Consider the following 16,812-nt stretch of genomic DNA (forward strand, 5'->3'; position numbering starts at 1 on the left):
GGGCGGGGGGAGGGTTGCTGCTCCTTGCATTTAAGAATACTTTCTGGGAGTTGCATATCCCACTTCTGCTATATCCTTTTATCCAGAATTTGGTCATATGGGCATGCCTGTTTGCGAAGGAGGCTGGGAAAAGTAACCTTTATTCTGGGTGGTCACTTGCACAGCTAAAGTTGTGGGTTACGAGTTCTGAGGGAGAAGAGGGAACAGGTGTTAGGGGACAACTGATCGTCTCAGTTACGCTCTCCTTCTCATCTCTGCCTGTCCACATTCTTCAAAACCCTGTACAAATGCCACTTTCTCCATCAATCCTTCCTTGACCTCCCAGTTAAAAGTTATCAGTCCCTGACCAGAACTCCCACGGCACTTTTGTTTTGTTTTCTGGAAAGGATTCACCCCGAGCTAACACCTGTTTCCAATCCTCCTCCTCTCTCTTTTTTTCCCCTCCCTGAAGCTGTGGTACATAGTTGTACATTCTAGTCGTAAGTCCTTCTAGTTCTTCTACGTGAGCCACTGCCACAGCATGGCCACTGACAGCCAAGTGCTGTGGTCCCATGCCCGGGAACTGACCCCGAGCTGCTGAAGTGGTGAGAACCCCGAATTTTAACTACTAGGCTGTCAGGGCTGGCTCCCCCATGGCACTTTGTGTCCCCCTCACTTGTGGCACTTAAATTTTCCTATCTTGTGTTATAGTTATTATTTACAGATGCATTTCCCACCAGACTGTGAGCATCTATAGAGAAGAGGGCAAGTTTCAATAAATTTCTTGTTTGAACCTCACAATCCTCCAATGCCCATAGTCTGGAGAGCATGGGTTTGCAGTCTGACCAGCCTGACTCAGAGGCAGGCTATCTCTAAGCCAGTTATGCAACATCTATTTGTTTATTCTATAAATATTTATAAGTGTCCCCTCTCTGCCAGGTATAAAGCAGGAGGAGGAAGAGCACACTCTCCACAGTCAGATGCCTGCATCTGAAGCTTGCATCCCAGCTTCACTGCTTGCAAGCTGTGTGACACTAGGTAAGTTACTCTGCCTCACTGTTTCTGAGCTTTATCCTTTGAAACATGATGCTCCTGGTGCAACTTTTTTGATCATGGTGAGGATTAAATGAGTTTACATGTGTAAAAGTGCTTAGGACAGTGCCTGGCACAGAATAAGAGCTGCATAAGTGTTACTTATTATTATTAGCTTATGGAGCTTACATTCTAACAGGGGAGGTAATAACCAAAGAAACAAGAGGGAAATATTAGGCAGAAATTAGTGCTACGAAGAAAATGAAAGAGGATGGTGGGAGAGCATGCTCCTGAGGGTCTATCTTGTACCAAGTGGTCAGGGAAAGACTCTAGGAGGAGGGGACATTGAGTAGCCGTGAAATATTTGTGGGAACAGCTTTCAGGGAACAGCAAACGCAAACGCTGTGAGGGCAGCCTGGAGCAAAGAAGCCAGAGGGCTGGAGCATGTGGGTCAAGGGGAGAACGGATGAGGCGGTCTGAGAGGGACTTGGGGGCCAGATCCCACAGGGCTTTGCAAGACGGGGAAAGAATTCAAGCTTTGATTCTAAGGGCAATGGAAAGCCATTGGAGAGTTTTAAGCAGAGGAGATTTGCATTTAAAAAGTTAATTCCAGCTACAGGGTGGTGGGAGAATGGTTGAGGGGGGTTTGGGAGTGGAATGGAGGTCAGCCAGGGGGCCACTACAGCGACAGTGTAGATGGGAGAGGACAATGGAGAGGGAGAGAAGGGGCGGATTTACACACGCTTTAGAGGTGAAATACAATTATGCGCTTCATCAGCTGTCAGAACAATGACATCGTCTCCTGCTGTGGAGCCTCTGGAAAGCTCCACAGTACACTGTGTTCCAAATGTTCCAAAGTACATTTGTGAACCAGTGAGGATGCAAAAGGCAAATAATGTCTTACTATTATTATGAAAATAATGTTGACCTCATAGAGCCCCTGAAAGGGTCCCCCAAGTGTTCTCAGACCACACTGCAACCTGCTAAGCTAGGGTGACCTTTATTCTGTGGAATATTATGCAGCATTTAAAAACAATGAAGTAGATCTATTTGTATTGTCATGTAACAAGTTACAGAACAATGGAACAGTGTTTACAATAGGATACACACAAGCACACAAAGCAAACCTAAGTATTCTCTATTTACATATATTTATGCAAATGCATGGAAAAAGTCTAGAAGAACATTGTTAACTGGTTGCTTTTGGGAAGGATACAGGAATTTAGTGGCTTCATAGTGGAGAACTTTTGCTTTATCTTTTTTTTTTCTTTTTAGTGGTTACAAGGAGAGCATATGTCCAGGTATTACTGGTGTTATTTAAATATATTTTATAAATAATAGTTTGTCTTCGTCTTTCACCTGAGTGATGTGTAAAATTTGCAGAATTTTGATTTTTTTTCAGATCAGTTAATAAGCTGACAGTTGTCACTGTTCTCTGGAGAATCATTATCACTAGGGTAAAGGGATCTGCTTGCTAGATAAAATACAGGATGCCCAGGTAAGTTTGAATTTCACATAAACCAGGAATAAGTTTTTTAACCTAAGTATGTCCCATGCAATATTTGGGACATACTTGTACTGAAAAATTGATTGATGATTCTCTGAAATTCAAAGTTAACTGGGCTTCCTGTTTTTTTGATTTGCTAAGTCTGTCAACCCCATAAAGGGGATAGGAGGAGGACCCTAAGGAGGCAAGATGTGGAACAGAACCCAGATCCATGGGCAGCTTGCTGATGGTACTGGAGGGCGCTGTGTGACACCTTTGTGAGCTACAGCTCACAGAGGGTGAGCTAAGAAGCTCTGAAACGAGGGTACTGGGGACAAAGTCATGCTGGCAAGCTGACCCTTCTCTTGATAAATGCCTCTGAGGCTTGTTGAGGTTGTGAGATGTTTTGATGAAGAGGATGAGCAGGGAATGAATTGGAGGGAGGTTGTAAAACCTTACCCTGGGAGAGTTTGCTTTTGTTTTTAAACATCTATAGGCCTTCCACAAGGGGAAGGCTTTGGAGCTAGGCTTGCATAACTCTCCTGTGGCAACCGAGAGGCTGATAAAATTTCCTGTGCTTCTGGGCTCTAGCCAGGTCCCTGTCTTTCAACATTACCCCATGGCTACCAAAGGCCATGGCATGAAGGCGGTTTCCTTGAGGTGATAACAGGTCATTGCCAGAACTTTCTTCTCCACCATCTTTTCTTCCCCTTCAGGGGAGTGTACATATGCCACTTTCCCCATTTCTTCTTTTCCCCACTTTTGTCCTAGGAAATTTCACCATGGTCAATATCTTCCTCAAATGTACAAACCTTTCCTCAAAGGTACAAAACCTCTTTCAGATTTTGCTCATAGAGAAATCTTTCTTGCTTTTTTCATCTCCCCAATTTGTGAACCAACCAACCTTCCAAACAACTAATCAACCAACTACTAACCCAACTGACTAACCCGTCTGTCTTACCCAGCTAGGGCTGCTATAGCAAAAGTACCATCGACTGGGTAGCTTAAACAAAAAACATTCATTTCTCAACTTTCTGGAGGCTGGGAAGTCCAAGATCAAGGTGTCAGTAAATTTGGTATCTGGTGAGGGTCCATCTTCTGGTTCACAGACAGCTCCTTCTCTCTCCATCCTCAGATGGTAGAAGGGGCTAGGGGTCTCTCTTTTGTAAGGGTATTAATCTCACTCATGAAGAGACTCTCATGACCTAAGCACCTCCCAGAGGCCCCACCTCCAAACACCATCAACTTGGGGATTAGGTTTCAACAGATGAATTTTTTTGGGGAAAAACAAACGTTCAGTCTATAGCACCATCCCAGAAACAAAGAGTGGAGGATGCTTCAACCTGGCATAGAGACCAAAACAAAGTGATGCTGCGCTTCATGGAGATCTCAATTCTGTGAAGATAGTCTCTCATTCTGTAGGAAATCAGCTTTGAATCATCCACGCCTAGGAGAGGCTGGGAAAGGATCACTACTGGAGAAGAAAGCGGTTGGGTGTGGGTCAGGATCTGGGGCTATCCATCTGCATGGAGAAATCTTGCTTTTTTCAAAACATCAGACCTACTGGTGTTCGCCTCACTTTGCCCTTTTTTTTTTCCTTTGTAAAATGAACTCTATTGAAGTACACAGTAGAGAGAGTACAATGCACACAATTTCAGTGTACAGTCCTTGGAATTTTGACAAATGTACATATCTGTGTATCTACTACCCCAATAGAGATATAGAACATTTCCCTTACCCTAGAAAATTCCCTCGTGCCCCTATACTCAGACAACCATTGATCTGACTTCTATCACTATGTATATATTAGCTTTGTCTATTCTAGAACTTTATATAAATTGTACTTTTCTTTTGACTTTGCTTAGGCAGGTTTTTTTTTCCGTGCAGAAGTAAAAAGAATTATTGTAGTTTTTATGGTTTCATTTTTTTCATGTAAATCTTTGATCCATCTGAAATTTATTTTGGTGAAAGGCATAGATCTAATTTAGTTTCTTTTCCCCCAGAGATCTACCCAGTTGTCTCAACATCATTTATTGATGAATCTATCTTTTTTCTCACTCATTCGAAATGCCACCTTTATCATACATTAAATTTTCAGATGTGTTTGTATCTATTTCTGAACCTTCCTTTCTGTTCCTTTGATTTATTTGTTCATGTATCAATACAATACTCTTTCAATTGTGGCTACGTTATTTTTAAAAATCTTATATTTTAGGATTTTCTGCTCTATCTCATCAATGAGCTAGTTTTCTCCAAGGTTGCTGTATTAATTATTTTTTGTTGCATAACAAGTTACCCTAACACTTAGCAACTTGAAAATTTATGATCTCACACTTTCTGAGAGTCAGGCATGCGAGCAGTGTAGCTGGAGGGTTCTGGTTCGAGATGCCTCGTGAGGTCGGGGTTAAGCCGTCAGCTGGGGCTGCAGCCGTCTCCAGACTTAACTGAGGCCGAGATTTTTGCTTCCATGCTCACTCATATGGTTGTGGGCAGGCCTCAGTTCCTCGCCACATGGGTCTCGCCATAGGGATGCTCACAACCTGGCAGCTGGGGTGATCCTAGAGAGAGAGAGACAGCCAGGGCCCAAGACGGAGCACTCAGTTTTGTATATCTTAATCTCAGAAGTGACGTGCCATTACTTCTGTGAACCCTGGTATGATGAGGGAGGGGACTACTCAGCCCACAGGGATCACGGGACCCTCTTAGAGGCTGGCTACCACGGGTCCAGTTTTGGTCCTCCTCTCTTCACTTTATTGACTTTCTTGTGGTGTCTCATCTGTTTTATGAGGTTTCTTCTAGCTAAGACCAATAGTTTGCAAAACATTTTTCTGGTCTCTAACTTGCTCTCCTGCATGCCAGAATGATTTATCCAACTGCCAAGGTACCTCCTCTGAAATATCCCATGGGCATCTCTACGTGGCTTTTCCTGTGCTCTCCTTGGATGTTACCCGAGCCTCAAGCCTCCTACCACTTTGAGGGGTAGCATTCTGCACGAGATTTATTTGATCTCTCCATTAGACTGTGACCTTATCGAGGTAAGGACTGTGCCTTCATTATTTCGCTGTTTGCAGTACTCAACACAGTGCCTGGAATGGAGTAGGTGCTCATCAAACTTTTGGGCCCAGGTGATAGCCTGGGTGATGGATGGACATCTGGACACAGAAGCACACCTGAAGCTCTAGAGGGGCCTGATCCAGCAGGGAGAGGCTCATTCACTGGCTTTGGCAACGGAAGCCTGTGGTCTCTTTTTGGTGCTGGTAAGAATGTCTCTGCAGCTTTGCTCCCCCGCCAGCTGAGCCTGTAGGCTGCCTGTCCCGCCCACCCCACTTCCGCAATGTGGGGTCTGGAGCCTGATTGGACCCATGGGTCTGTCTGTTTCTGTTGTGTGAGGGTCCGCGGACAGCTGGCCTGACAGGTCTGGGTGCCTGGTAAGTGGTACGTGCAGCATTCTGCCACATATTACTCTGACAACAAGTCCTGCCCTGTCCCCAATGCTCCCACCCTCCCCAAGCCTCCTCCCCAGCTGTGGGGAGGCCTTTTCTCACCACCTCCTTTTTCAATTCTAAGACTTTAAATGCCAGGAATCCTTGAGTGTTTCAGATAGGATCAGCTGTGCCTGAAAGCAGCCTGCTGCCCGTTCACATCCTCACACCCGGCTTCAGACCGCCCATGGAAGAGCTCCTGACCCGCACTCAGGAAAGAGAGGAGCACAGCCAGGTAAGGCTGAGCTGGCCCCACCTCAGCCCAGGGCAGGGACAGATGGTGTCGCCCAAGACGAGGCTGTGCAGTTTGGGGTTCATGACACCAGAACTGCCCACCTTTTCACTCCTCTTGACTTTTTGTGCTGATGCTTCTGTCTCTCTGGCTCTGTCTTCAGCTCAATCTTTATTTCTTCTCTGATTCTCATGACAAAGCTCTTGGGGCTATCAGAGCCCTTAGGACCACCCAACTCAGTTTCTCATGCTACCAAGGTCCAGACGGAGTCAGAGAGGGGAACTGGCTTGCCCAAGATCACGCAGCTTCTGTTGACATCTCCCTAGTCTCTCTTTCCTGATCTTCAGTGTTTCTAACTCTTCCACATCTCTCAATCTCTGCCTGAATCTTTGTTTTCTTTCCTTTTCCCTTCTCTTCTCTCCTTGGACCCTACGATAAGGGCATTCACCTCCAGGATGGGATTAGGTTGAGGTTATGTCCATTTGGCTTCCTCTCTTCCATATTTGGGTGTCTGAATTGATCAGCATGGGAAGGGTCCCGGACTGGGCAGTGCCAGGCTCAGAGGCCACTCTAAGCTCCCAGGACCTGCTGGGGTCTACTGCTTTGGAGTAAAGTGAGAATTAAGGGAGAGAGTGAGAGCCTGGGCCCTTGGAAGCCACCCAGTCTCAGGCCCCAGGAAAGAGGGACCTTGAATGGGAAGGGGACCCAGGGGAGAGAGATGGGGGCTGACCGGGCTCTTCACATTTCACCTGCAACAGACCAGAGCTGCTTTTCCTTACAAGGTGGGCAGCGTTCCTGCAGACCACCTCAAGGCTAGTTTAGACCCGCAGGGCTTGGTAAGAACTACTCTAGGCCAGAGTGGGGACAGCTACAGACTTGCTGAGATAGGAACAGCTTCTCTGAGATGCTACAACTCCAGTCTTCCAGCAGAGGGTGCCCTCTCCTGACAAAATGCAAGTCCTCTTTTTCCTGCTGCCCTCCCAGCCAAGGAGACGGATTCCCCTCACACTTGATGGGGTTAATCTGTGCTGGCAGCCCCGGGGTGGGGGGATAAGGGAGTCGGGGGGGTAGTCCCCCAGGGGTCAAAACAGTGTTTAGAATCTGGTGTCCCATTTAGGAAAGGTAGAACAATCTGAAGCTGAAACCCCCAATCCCCTCAAATTGAAAGGCTGTAGACATGACCTTGCAGAAAGGAGACGGCGCATGTGAGCTAGCCAGCAGAGTGAAAGCAGCTAGGATAAAAAAGCGAGGAGGTCTAGGACCTGCAAGGGGTCATTTTGAAAATATGGTATCAGAAGGGACAAACATTGGAAACCAAGGCGGTCCCTGCCAAAGCAGAGCATATAGTCACCTTCATTATGACACGGATACAGACTGATATTTAGTCTGAAATTTCTCCACAATTCCTGAGCAGCACCCGTTCACTTATCATTTAGAGATACCGACCCCTAACTCAAGGGAACTGGGTTATGCAAGGGTTGCTAAGGAACGAGGGGAGTGCAGTAGGTACTGGCAGAGGTTGCTTAGTAACCAGGAGTCCCTCAGTGATAGAGTGGCCAGAGCAGGTATGGAATTGATAAGGGTCTGCGGACAGTCAGCCTACACTAGAATGTCCTGAAAGGGCATGTCTGTTTGCCCCTCGGCCCAGAGCTACCAGAGCCTCCTCTCTTCAGCTCCCTGGCACTGTCCTGCATGAAAAGTACACGCAAGTCCCTGACTGTCCGCGATAACCGCTTGCTCCAACCATTCCTTCCCCACCTCCCTCTGCAGGAAGCTGATCAGATTCCCAGATTCAAGGACCAGCAGGGCTCCCTCCCGAGCAAGCAAGTAGGTGTCTAGCACTGGGAGAGGCAGGAGCCTCTGGGTTCACATTGATGTGGAGCTGGGAAATTTGGGGTTTGAGTGAAAGACGGCCCCCTAGACAAGCATCTCTATGTATTTTCAGTTCATGGGGATATGTCTTCACATCTGAGTGTCCCATGCCGGTCCTCACCTCACCTTCACACCTGCACGTATCTACAGTGGCACATACTACCCCCTCCCTTCCTGAGGCTTGTCCAGGCTCCTCACAGCCTCCCTTCAGATAGCTCTACTTCAGCACAACCTGGTGGAGACAGTATGCAGGCTCCCGGAGCCACAGTCTGCTTTCTCCTGTCTAGTACCAACCAGGCCTGACCCCGCTTTGCTTCCAAGATCGGAAGAGATGGCACTCATTCAGGGTGGCATGGCCGTACACCACAGTCTGCTTTCTCCGTCATGAGCCCTCCGTTCTCGGCACTCCTGCTGTCTGCCAAAGAGCCTGGACGTTCACCCCTGTCCCCTTCTCCTCTCAATCTGTCCCCCTTGGCTAGAACACCTCTCTTGCTGCTTCCCTGTCAGACCCTCCTCCACCTTCCCGGTCCTATTTATCTGCAGCTTCCCTGGTGATGATTCTCCCCAACTAAGCAGACGGAGCTGTGCACCCCTTGTCTCAAGCCCCGTGGGGCTCTGGGACCCCAGGGAGGGAGCAAGTGGGGCCGCCCTCAAGGAGCCCACGGACCCTCTGCTTCCTCTGTACCTGGCAGGGGACTCCCAGGAAAGCCTTTGTGAACTGAGTGTTTATACATGGAAAGCTTGTTTAAAACAAAGCTCCTTATGCAGAACATCTCAGAGGAAGTATTCGAGACACTGGAATTTGCCTCTGAGAGAGGCAAACTAGAGGCCACCCCCAGTGGGAGAATTTAGTTAATTAAGTTAAACTGGGAGATTTAGTTTTTGGACTAGTTTTGAACTGCTTGAATGTTAAAATTTACCATGAGCAGGTAAACTTTACTTTTAAAACATTTTTATTGTAAAATATAACACATACCTAAAAAGTATACACGCACACACACACACACACAAGACATACACATCTTAGTGGACACCATGTAGCCATCACTCAGCCATAAAATAGAACAGCACCAGCAGCCCAGAGCCCCTTGGTTTCCCCCTCCCCAATCATCACCCTGCTCTTACCCCAGGCTTATCTCCTGGCTTTTGTGATAACCACTGCTTTGCTTTTCTGTGTGGTTTTATCACCTGTTTGTGTTCTTAAACAACATAGAGTTATTTTGCCTGTTTTTGAAACTTGTATACGTGGAATCACATAATAACATATTTTTTTGTGCCTGGCTTCTTTTCCTCAATGATGTCTTTTTAAGATTCATTTATGTTCCGTGTAGTTTCAGTTCATTAATTTTCACGACTGCATAGTATTCCATTCTATAAGTGCAACACGATTTGTTTATCCATTCTACCATTAATGGACATTTGAGCTCATTTCCAATTTGAGGTTGTTACAAAGAATTATGTTGTGAATGCTTGTGCACAGGCTCTTGTTTGCACACGTGACTGCCCTCTTGCGGGTATGAAACTGCAGTCAGAGGCCTGTATGTTCAAATTCCCAGGATAGGGCCACATGGCTTTCCCAAGTGGTCATGCTTAAACTTCCCCCAGCAGTGAATGAAAGTTTCTGTTGATTTCTACTTTTTCAACTAGAAGCAGTTCATTAAAATTAATAACTGGTGTAATTCTTTGCTTGGTGTCTGGCCTCCTCACTCCACGGACAAGCTCCATGAGTGAGGTCAGGGGGCATCATTCACCAGGATGACCTGGAGTCTGCTGTCCAGTGCCTGACACATTGCAAGTTCCCAGTGCTTGCTTATAGAATGAATGAGAAAATCATCCTGTCTCGTGAATGTTGGGTCTCACATTCTAATTCGTCTGTTTCATAGAGAATTTTCATGGAGAGTTTTCCTGACCTGAGGGCTCACCCGTTTGAAATTCACCCTGACTGGCCCGACTCTCTCCTCCTCTCTGCGGCTGGCTTTGTCTGTCTAGAGGAGCTGGGAGTAGACGACCATCACACTCACTGATGGCCAGTGATAACTGAAGTTGATTCTTTCTCCAGGGCCAAGTTCAGCAAGAAGCAGACCAGGCCATGGCCACCAGGCTTCAAGCAGCGGCCTGGGTCCAACGGGGCCAGCTTCGTCACCCTGCTGGGCTCTCTGTGCAGAAGATCAGCAGGGGTATAGACCAAAAGGGCATCCTGGCCAATCGGGTAGCCGTGGTTACGGGGTCCACTAATGGGTAAGTGTCCTGATTGCCCTATGGGTCTTGTCCCCTCACAGGGAAACTCACTTCCACAGAAGGACCTCTGGGTTATAGAGTAGGACACAGACTTGTTGATTTCCAGGGCTGAGTAGGAGGAGAATGATGGCGAGGGGCTAAGGCTGTCTTGTTCCCTCCATCTCTGCCCACAGGATTGGCTTCGCCATCGCCCGGCGTCTGGCCCAGGACGGGGCCCACGTGGTGGTCAGCAGCCGGAAGCAGCAGAACGTGGACCAGGCAGTGGCAGCACTACAGGAGGAGGGGCTGAGTGTGATGGGCACCGTGTGCCACGTGGGGAAGGCCGAGGACCGGGAGCGGCTGGTGGCCACGGTGAGGGGCCACACAAAGATGCTTTCCCTCCCTGCTCGGCCCTTAGAGAGTCAGGGACCAGGATGGAGTCTCAGAGGCCCTAAAGCATGTCCTGAGACCATGATTGCTCACAGCCTAACTGAGCAGAGCTTGCTGTTCACACTGGAAAGTGGCCTGTTCATGAGAGGACCCTCCCCTCCACCTACACCCCACACCCTGGTACCTCTATGATTGAGGAGGGGTCTAAAGGGATTTCCCCATCCCAAGCCCCCAGAGGGCTTCCTGGAGAAGACCGTCCTCCCCTGAGGTCCTCAGCACCGGAGAGCCCACCCCTGGGCCTATCCAGGGCACTTACTATCACCAAGAAGCCTTGTGACCACTCCTGGTTGAGATAGTACATAGTTAGCGAGCTTTGCCTCAACGCCTCAGCACCCTGAGGCCTCCTCAAGTCATCTCCACACTCACCCCCACTCTTCGTGTCACCCTTCCTCCCAGGCCCTGCAGCATTGTGGGGGCATTGACTTCCTGGTGTGCGTGGCAGGGGTCAACCCCCTGGTGGGGAGCACTCTGGGGACCAGTGAGCAGGTGTGGGACAAGGTAAGAGGCCGTTCTCAGACCAGGCTGAGAGGTCCGAAGTGCTTCCCACCCCCACCCCGAGACTTTCCTCTCCCCTCCTGACATTACTGTGAAAACAGGCGCTGGCCGCTCGTCCCTGGAATGTGCTGTGAAGCTGCTTCCTGGTTTGTGTGTTTTTAAAGCTGGTTCCTATACTCTTTCTGCTTTCTTTTTCCTGCCCGTCTCTTTTGCATTTATTCATTCAGCAAATATTTACTGAGGGCTTTCCGTGTGCCAGGCACTCTTCCAGGCTCTGGGGAGAGAGCTGTGGGAGGAAGTCTCTGCTCTTGGTAAGAGTCAAGAACAGTAAGGTCTCTGCTCTCTGTCAACGGGTTATATTCTTTACATCCTTTGTGGGGACATATACTGGTGGCTGTGCTCCTCTTGGGTGACCTGTACCTGCTGCTGAGATTCTCCACCTTTCCTGGACTAGGGCTCCTCTCTGTACCTGTCAGAGAGAGGATGGACCCATCCATCAGCTTTCCATGGGCTTGGACCCACTTCCAACCCACTACAGTCCACTTAACGATCCTGGTCCACAAGGGTCCAGGAGACACCTTACAAAATGCCTTCGGGTCCGTCTCAGGCTTTGTTATTCTCCTTCGACTCTTATTTGCTCCTGTGTTCTGTTCCCTGGTCCCTCTGGCAGACAAGATGGACTGGGACGGAGTCACATTCTTCCTGCCATGGTTAGCATCCCCCTTGGCCCCAAGTGCTGAGCCAGGGCGTCTCCTCCTGCCCTCCCCAGCTCTCTGCGCTCTGCCGCTCTGCCGTCAGCATTCTCAGGCCGGCCTCTCTGTGTATCTGCTCTTGGCAGGGTGCCCTTCCCTCCATCCTCAGAGGTGACCTGAAATTGGAGCTCCTTGCAGCCACTGCCAGCAGCCTCCACAGGCTCTTCAGCCTCCTTAATGCCTCCGAAGGAGCATCTGTGACTAGGTAGCTAGGGTTTCACCGCTGACAGTCTCCTCACCCTCCTGAGTCATTTTCCCTTTTAGTGTCTCAGTTCACGGGATCATGACTCTTTTCATCAGAACTGTTTGAAATCTTCCCTCCCGCACCTGGGCCGCTTGCCCATGGCCCCCCTTACTTTCTCTGCTGCTCTCCTCTTCTCCAAGGACTTGCTTGCTAACCCCCAAGCAATTCTGCACCACAGGACATAAATTGCCCCTGATCACACCTGCCACCACCTTGGAGGTGAAATGGTCACAAAACAAGTTTAGAATTTACCAGTTACTCTGCTTTTACCTGGATGTAATTTTCAGTAGGTGTCCTGTAAGAGGAGCTGCTGCTCGCTCATCTTCCTCTTGGGCCAGTTTGAGCACCTCCCTCAGGCAGATGCCCCTTCTCTCCAGCTGGTTGGGAAATCTGTCCTCTACCACCCCAACCACCTCTCCTCCATCGCTTCTCCAAGGACTCTCCAGCAGCACCTCCTCAGACCCACCGGTCTGTCCTCAGGACTTCATGGCACACAGAGCTACTCTTCCTTCTTTTCTGATAGGGCGGTTTGCTTCAGCAAGGGAGGGACTCTTACCTTTTCCTTGGCACACGTTTGGCTCCTGAGTCTAGGAGGGGCCTCGTCTCAACCATGGCCTGGCCTGTCACACATGGAGCTTAGGGCCGACATCCAGTGCGCTGGTGGGGCTCTGTTTTGTGCAGAGAGTGACCAGAAAGCCCTTAGTCTAACCCTCAATTCCTTCTTATTGGGGACCTCATGATGTCACCCCTTCAGGCATCGGAGCCACTTCTTGCAGTCCTGGGGGTCATCCTCAACACTGGTCACCTGTCATCAAATGGGCCTCCCAGCGCTCAGTTGAAGCATTTCCCTGCCCACATCCAAGGAGATGAGTGGGTGTGGGATGAAGCAGTGGGAAAAACAGTGGACAGGCTTGGCCAGTGACAGATATGTAGCCTCATTCCTTAAAGACACAGCACACGGCTGACCTCACTGAAGACAGCGCCTCACAGGAGGGATCCCTGTGTCACTTTAGTCCCAGCTGGCACTCTGTCCTACCCCCCAGCTCACTCTCTGCATCTTTTCTTGCAAATTCCTCTCTTACTTCTCCCCTGTCCCCAGATCTGCCGGACAGAGGTCCCGGTTAGAGAGTCAGGGACCCTAAGGCCACACTCCGGTTTCAGTTGCAGGCAGGGTCAGTGTGGGCGCCTGACTCCCAGAATGGCAATTTTCTGGTGTCTCTCTTTCTGTGTTGGCTGCAGGGAAACTCAGAGCCATGTCTGCAATAAACTGCGTGCATGTAGGCCCTCTCGGCATGCGTTTTTGTGAACGAACAACAGAATAATGCTCAGTTCTTACCACGTGCTGTGAACTGTGGGCACCAACCTCGCTCTTGCTTTTTCTGATTTTTCTACACTTATTTTCTGTATTCTCCCTTTCTTCACACAAAATACCTATTTGGCTTGTTTTATGCTACTGCATTGTGAGTATGCCTTAAATTCTGTTGGGACAAACCAAGAGCATAGTCAAATAAAAACACGGAGAGATGAAGATGACTCTTCCAGAAATCTCCCTTGCTCCCAGCATCTGCTTTCCCTCCGTCTGTTCTGCCTTCAATATTCTTCCAGTGGTCCCTGCGTGTAGCTTCTATCTGCACAACCAGAATGTAGTACCATTTCTTTCAAAGGCCTGACCGTTTCCTTCTTTCATCCCAGGCCTGAACAAGTCACACTTTCAGGGCTCTGCTCACAGGCCTGTCACTTAGCCTGCCTGTCTATTAAACCATTAGCAAGCTGGGAACACTTCTTGTCCTGATCAGAAGGGGGATTAATCTCTCAGATCTGCACAAATCTGGGTTTGCTGTGCAAATTATCCTGCTCTAGAGTCTGACCGCCCGTGTCCTTCTCCGCCCTCCACCACGCCCCTGCTTTAATTTCAGATCGTGGACGTGAATCTGAAGTCCCCTGTCCTGCTGCTGAGCCAGCTGCTGCCCCACATGGAGAAGAGGGGGTACGACTACAGGGTGGGGGGCGGGACGGGAGGACTCCAGGGAGACTGAGGCACAAGAGTGGAGTCTGGAGAACCCAGGGCCACAGCAGGGAGAGGGGGAGGACAGAAGAGGTCCCCCTGAGATCTCCACATCCCCCTCCCTCTCTCCTACCGCATCCTTTGTGCAGCTACAGCTGCTAATTCTAGCGGTTTCAGGACGAGGGTGATGTGCCAGGGGCTCTGGCACGCTCTCTTTGGCCCTGACATCACCAGCTTTGGGAAGAGGCTGTGCTTTAGCTCCTTAACCTTGTGGGCTGGCTGTTCTCGCCCAAATCTACTCTGGTTCTCTCACAGCTCGCCAATGCCTTTTTACCAGTCTATGACCTGTCACAGGGTTTGCCCCATTTCTCCATCCCAGGCCTCTCTTCTTTCCCTGCTTTTCGGTCTCCAGGGACCCTACCTCTGTTCCAGATCCTGCATATCTGACTGCACTCCACACATGTCCCCAGGGCTCTCATGTCAGGGACTTGGGCCACCACCTCCTATGGGACTCAGCTGCTCCTGAGGCTCCTCCTTGCAGACACACGCTTTAAGATCTGGCTGGAGACTGTCTTGGACAGGAGGAAAAGTTCCTGACTCCTTTCTCATCTCTACCTGCCCCATCTGCTTCTCAGAGGCCTCCCTCTGCTAGGCATTCACCATCAGCCCTGGGCGCCTCTTCACCAAGCTCACTCTGCCCCCTTTCCCAAGCCCCTGGCTTTCTGCCCATCTCTTCCCCAGGAAGAGGCGGAAGAGTATAATGGTTCTGAGTATGGACATTGGGTCCAAGAGATAGGGTTGGAACTCCAGCTCTGCCACTTATTGTCTATGTTACTAACCTCTTTGGGCCTCAGTTTCCTCAGCTGTCAAATGGGACTAATATTAGGACCTGTATCACTGTTGTGAGGATTGTACTATTCAGTGACTATAATAATAAAAATTTTATATCTTTTTAATAATTATAACACCTCAGTCATGGGTAAGTTATTGGTTTTCTCTCTCTTCTTGTGTCTGTCTGGTTCCTCTTAGGAGGGGTGCTGTCATCCTGGTCTCCTCCCTTGCCGCTTATATGCCACTTGTGGTGAGTACTTGCTCGTGTGCTCCTGGTTGGGATAGGGTGAGTGGTTTCCCAGGGCCCCACAGGGACTGTGCCCAGGGAAGACCCCCTCCTTACTCTTGCTGCCCTGGGCTGAGCTCCTGCCCATGTGACTGCTGAGTCTCTCAGATCCAGCTTCTGTCCTTAGACCAGGCTGGGGAGAGTGATCTGAGCTCTGGGCTTAGGCCAGGTGTAATCCTCTGCAGGTAAGAAATCCACCTGACACTTTCCTCCACTCATCCACATCCTAATCACTGTCTTGATTCCCCTCCCAGGAGCTGGGTGTCTACAACGTCAGTAAGACGGCCCTGCTGGGCCTTACCAAGACGCTCTCGCTGGAGCTGGCCCCCAAGAACATCCAGGTGAACTGCCTGGTTCCAGGAATAATCAAGACTGACTTTAGCAAACTGGTGAGGACTGGAGTGTGTCCCTTGTTTCCTAGCCTGGCTCAGTGGAACCTCCCCAATGACTAAGGGATAAACAGGTGACTAGTCTCAGATCAGCATCTTTACAGTTGAGGTCCTCACTGTCCTTTGAACTCAGCCGTGACCAGTCCATCAACCCTGAGGAGGGTTAACCTGCCGTGGGCGCTCCACCAGGTGACCCCTGGGGCCCTCCCATCTTGTTTAGCAGCACTGACTCCTTCATCTCTTTCCTTTGCCCAGTTATATGAGAACGAGGCTATCTGGAAGAAACTCAAGGAGTACCACTGGGTGAAGAGGCAAGTAGAGTTTGGAGTTTCCATGGTCTGGGTGTGGTTGGGGAGGGGCAGCTGTGTCCTCCTCAAGAGCAGCCCCTTCCTTGTCTACTGGCCCTTCCCTGTGCTGAAGACGGGGCTCCACAAAGCCTTAGAGGGTGCAAGTAGCCCTCCTGAGTACACTCTGTCCCTCCGTGGAGCCCAGTACCACTGGAGCAGCAGAGCCAGAGTCTGAGATCACTGATGCTGTGTTCTGTCCTTCTCCCCTCCAGGATTGGGCAGCCTGAGGACTGTGCAGGACTCGTGTCCTTCCTGTGCTCTCCAGACGCAAGTTATATCACTGGCGAGAGCATCGTGGTGGCTGGCTTCTCCCCTCGGCTCTGACCCTTGGGGGGCCGTGAAGCTGCGGGTCTGGGCTTAGGAGCCTGAGGGTGGGTGGGTGGGCTAGGAGATCATTAGGCCTGGGGACAGAGTCTAAAGCTAGACTAGCAATTTGGGGGCTTGCTCATGCCAGGCTTGAGGAAGAACCCCCAGTATTCTTGTGTGCCTGACTGTTGTTGATTTGGCTGCTGTGATCCAGCCAACATGTGGGTTCTCGGTGTGGGGCTGTGGGGCTGAAGAGGTTCATGGGGCTGGTGCTTTGGAGGAATTGTAAGGGAAAAGAGTAGAGACTCGAGCCCCTGAACGATCCTGGCTCCTTCTCTCTGTCATTTGTTCTTCAAACATTTTTCTCCTGAAATAAACGCAGATTTATCCTCAAGTCTGGAAACTCC

At 49.7% G+C, this 16,812-nt stretch overlaps 1 protein-coding gene across 8 annotated transcripts; it reads left to right on the forward strand.

Annotated features, from left to right (window-relative positions):
* The first annotated feature begins 67 nt into the window (after positions 1 to 67).
* DHRS2 (dehydrogenase/reductase 2) lies at positions 68 to 16,799 on the forward strand. 8 transcript variants are annotated; one of them, XM_014734056.3, is made up of 13 exons: positions 68 to 584; positions 919 to 1,017; positions 5,569 to 5,754; positions 6,090 to 6,214; positions 7,982 to 8,038; positions 10,143 to 10,321; positions 10,495 to 10,672; positions 11,147 to 11,248; positions 14,158 to 14,228; positions 15,276 to 15,327; positions 15,618 to 15,752; positions 16,008 to 16,063; positions 16,312 to 16,799. In XM_014734056.3, exons 4-13 carry the CDS (start codon positions 6,167 to 6,169, stop codon positions 16,421 to 16,423), a joined length of 990 nt encoding a protein of 329 aa, XP_014589542.1. In that variant the 5' UTR covers positions 68 to 584; positions 919 to 1,017; positions 5,569 to 5,754; positions 6,090 to 6,166; the 3' UTR covers positions 16,424 to 16,799. The 8 variants fall into 8 exon arrangements, with proteins under 8 accessions (XP_014589542.1, XP_014589541.1, XP_014589549.1 ...); XM_014734055.3 differs by having other exon boundaries at positions 6,098 to 6,214; XM_070272776.1 differs by lacking the exon at positions 68 to 584 and adding an exon at positions 2,287 to 2,312 and having other exon boundaries at positions 933 to 1,017.
* Positions 16,800 to 16,812: the final 13 nt, after the last annotated feature.

Source organism: Equus caballus, chromosome 1 (assembly GCF_041296265.1).
Source record: "Equus caballus isolate H_3958 breed thoroughbred chromosome 1, TB-T2T, whole genome shotgun sequence".
Classification (NCBI taxonomy): domain Eukaryota; kingdom Metazoa; phylum Chordata; class Mammalia; order Perissodactyla; family Equidae; genus Equus; species Equus caballus.

Coding starts and splice junctions, on each gene's coding strand:
- DHRS2 (XM_014734056.3), top strand. CDS start 6,167: ATGGAAGAGCTCCTGACCCGCACTCAGGAAAGAGAGGAGCACAGCCAG. Junction 6,215..7,981: donor AAAGAGAGGAGCACAGCCAG/GTAAGGCTGAGC, acceptor CTCCCTCTGCAG/GAAGCTGATCAGATTCCCAG. Junction 16,064..16,311: donor GAGTACCACTGGGTGAAGAG/GCAAGTAGAGTT, acceptor TCTCCCCTCCAG/GATTGGGCAGCCTGAGGACT.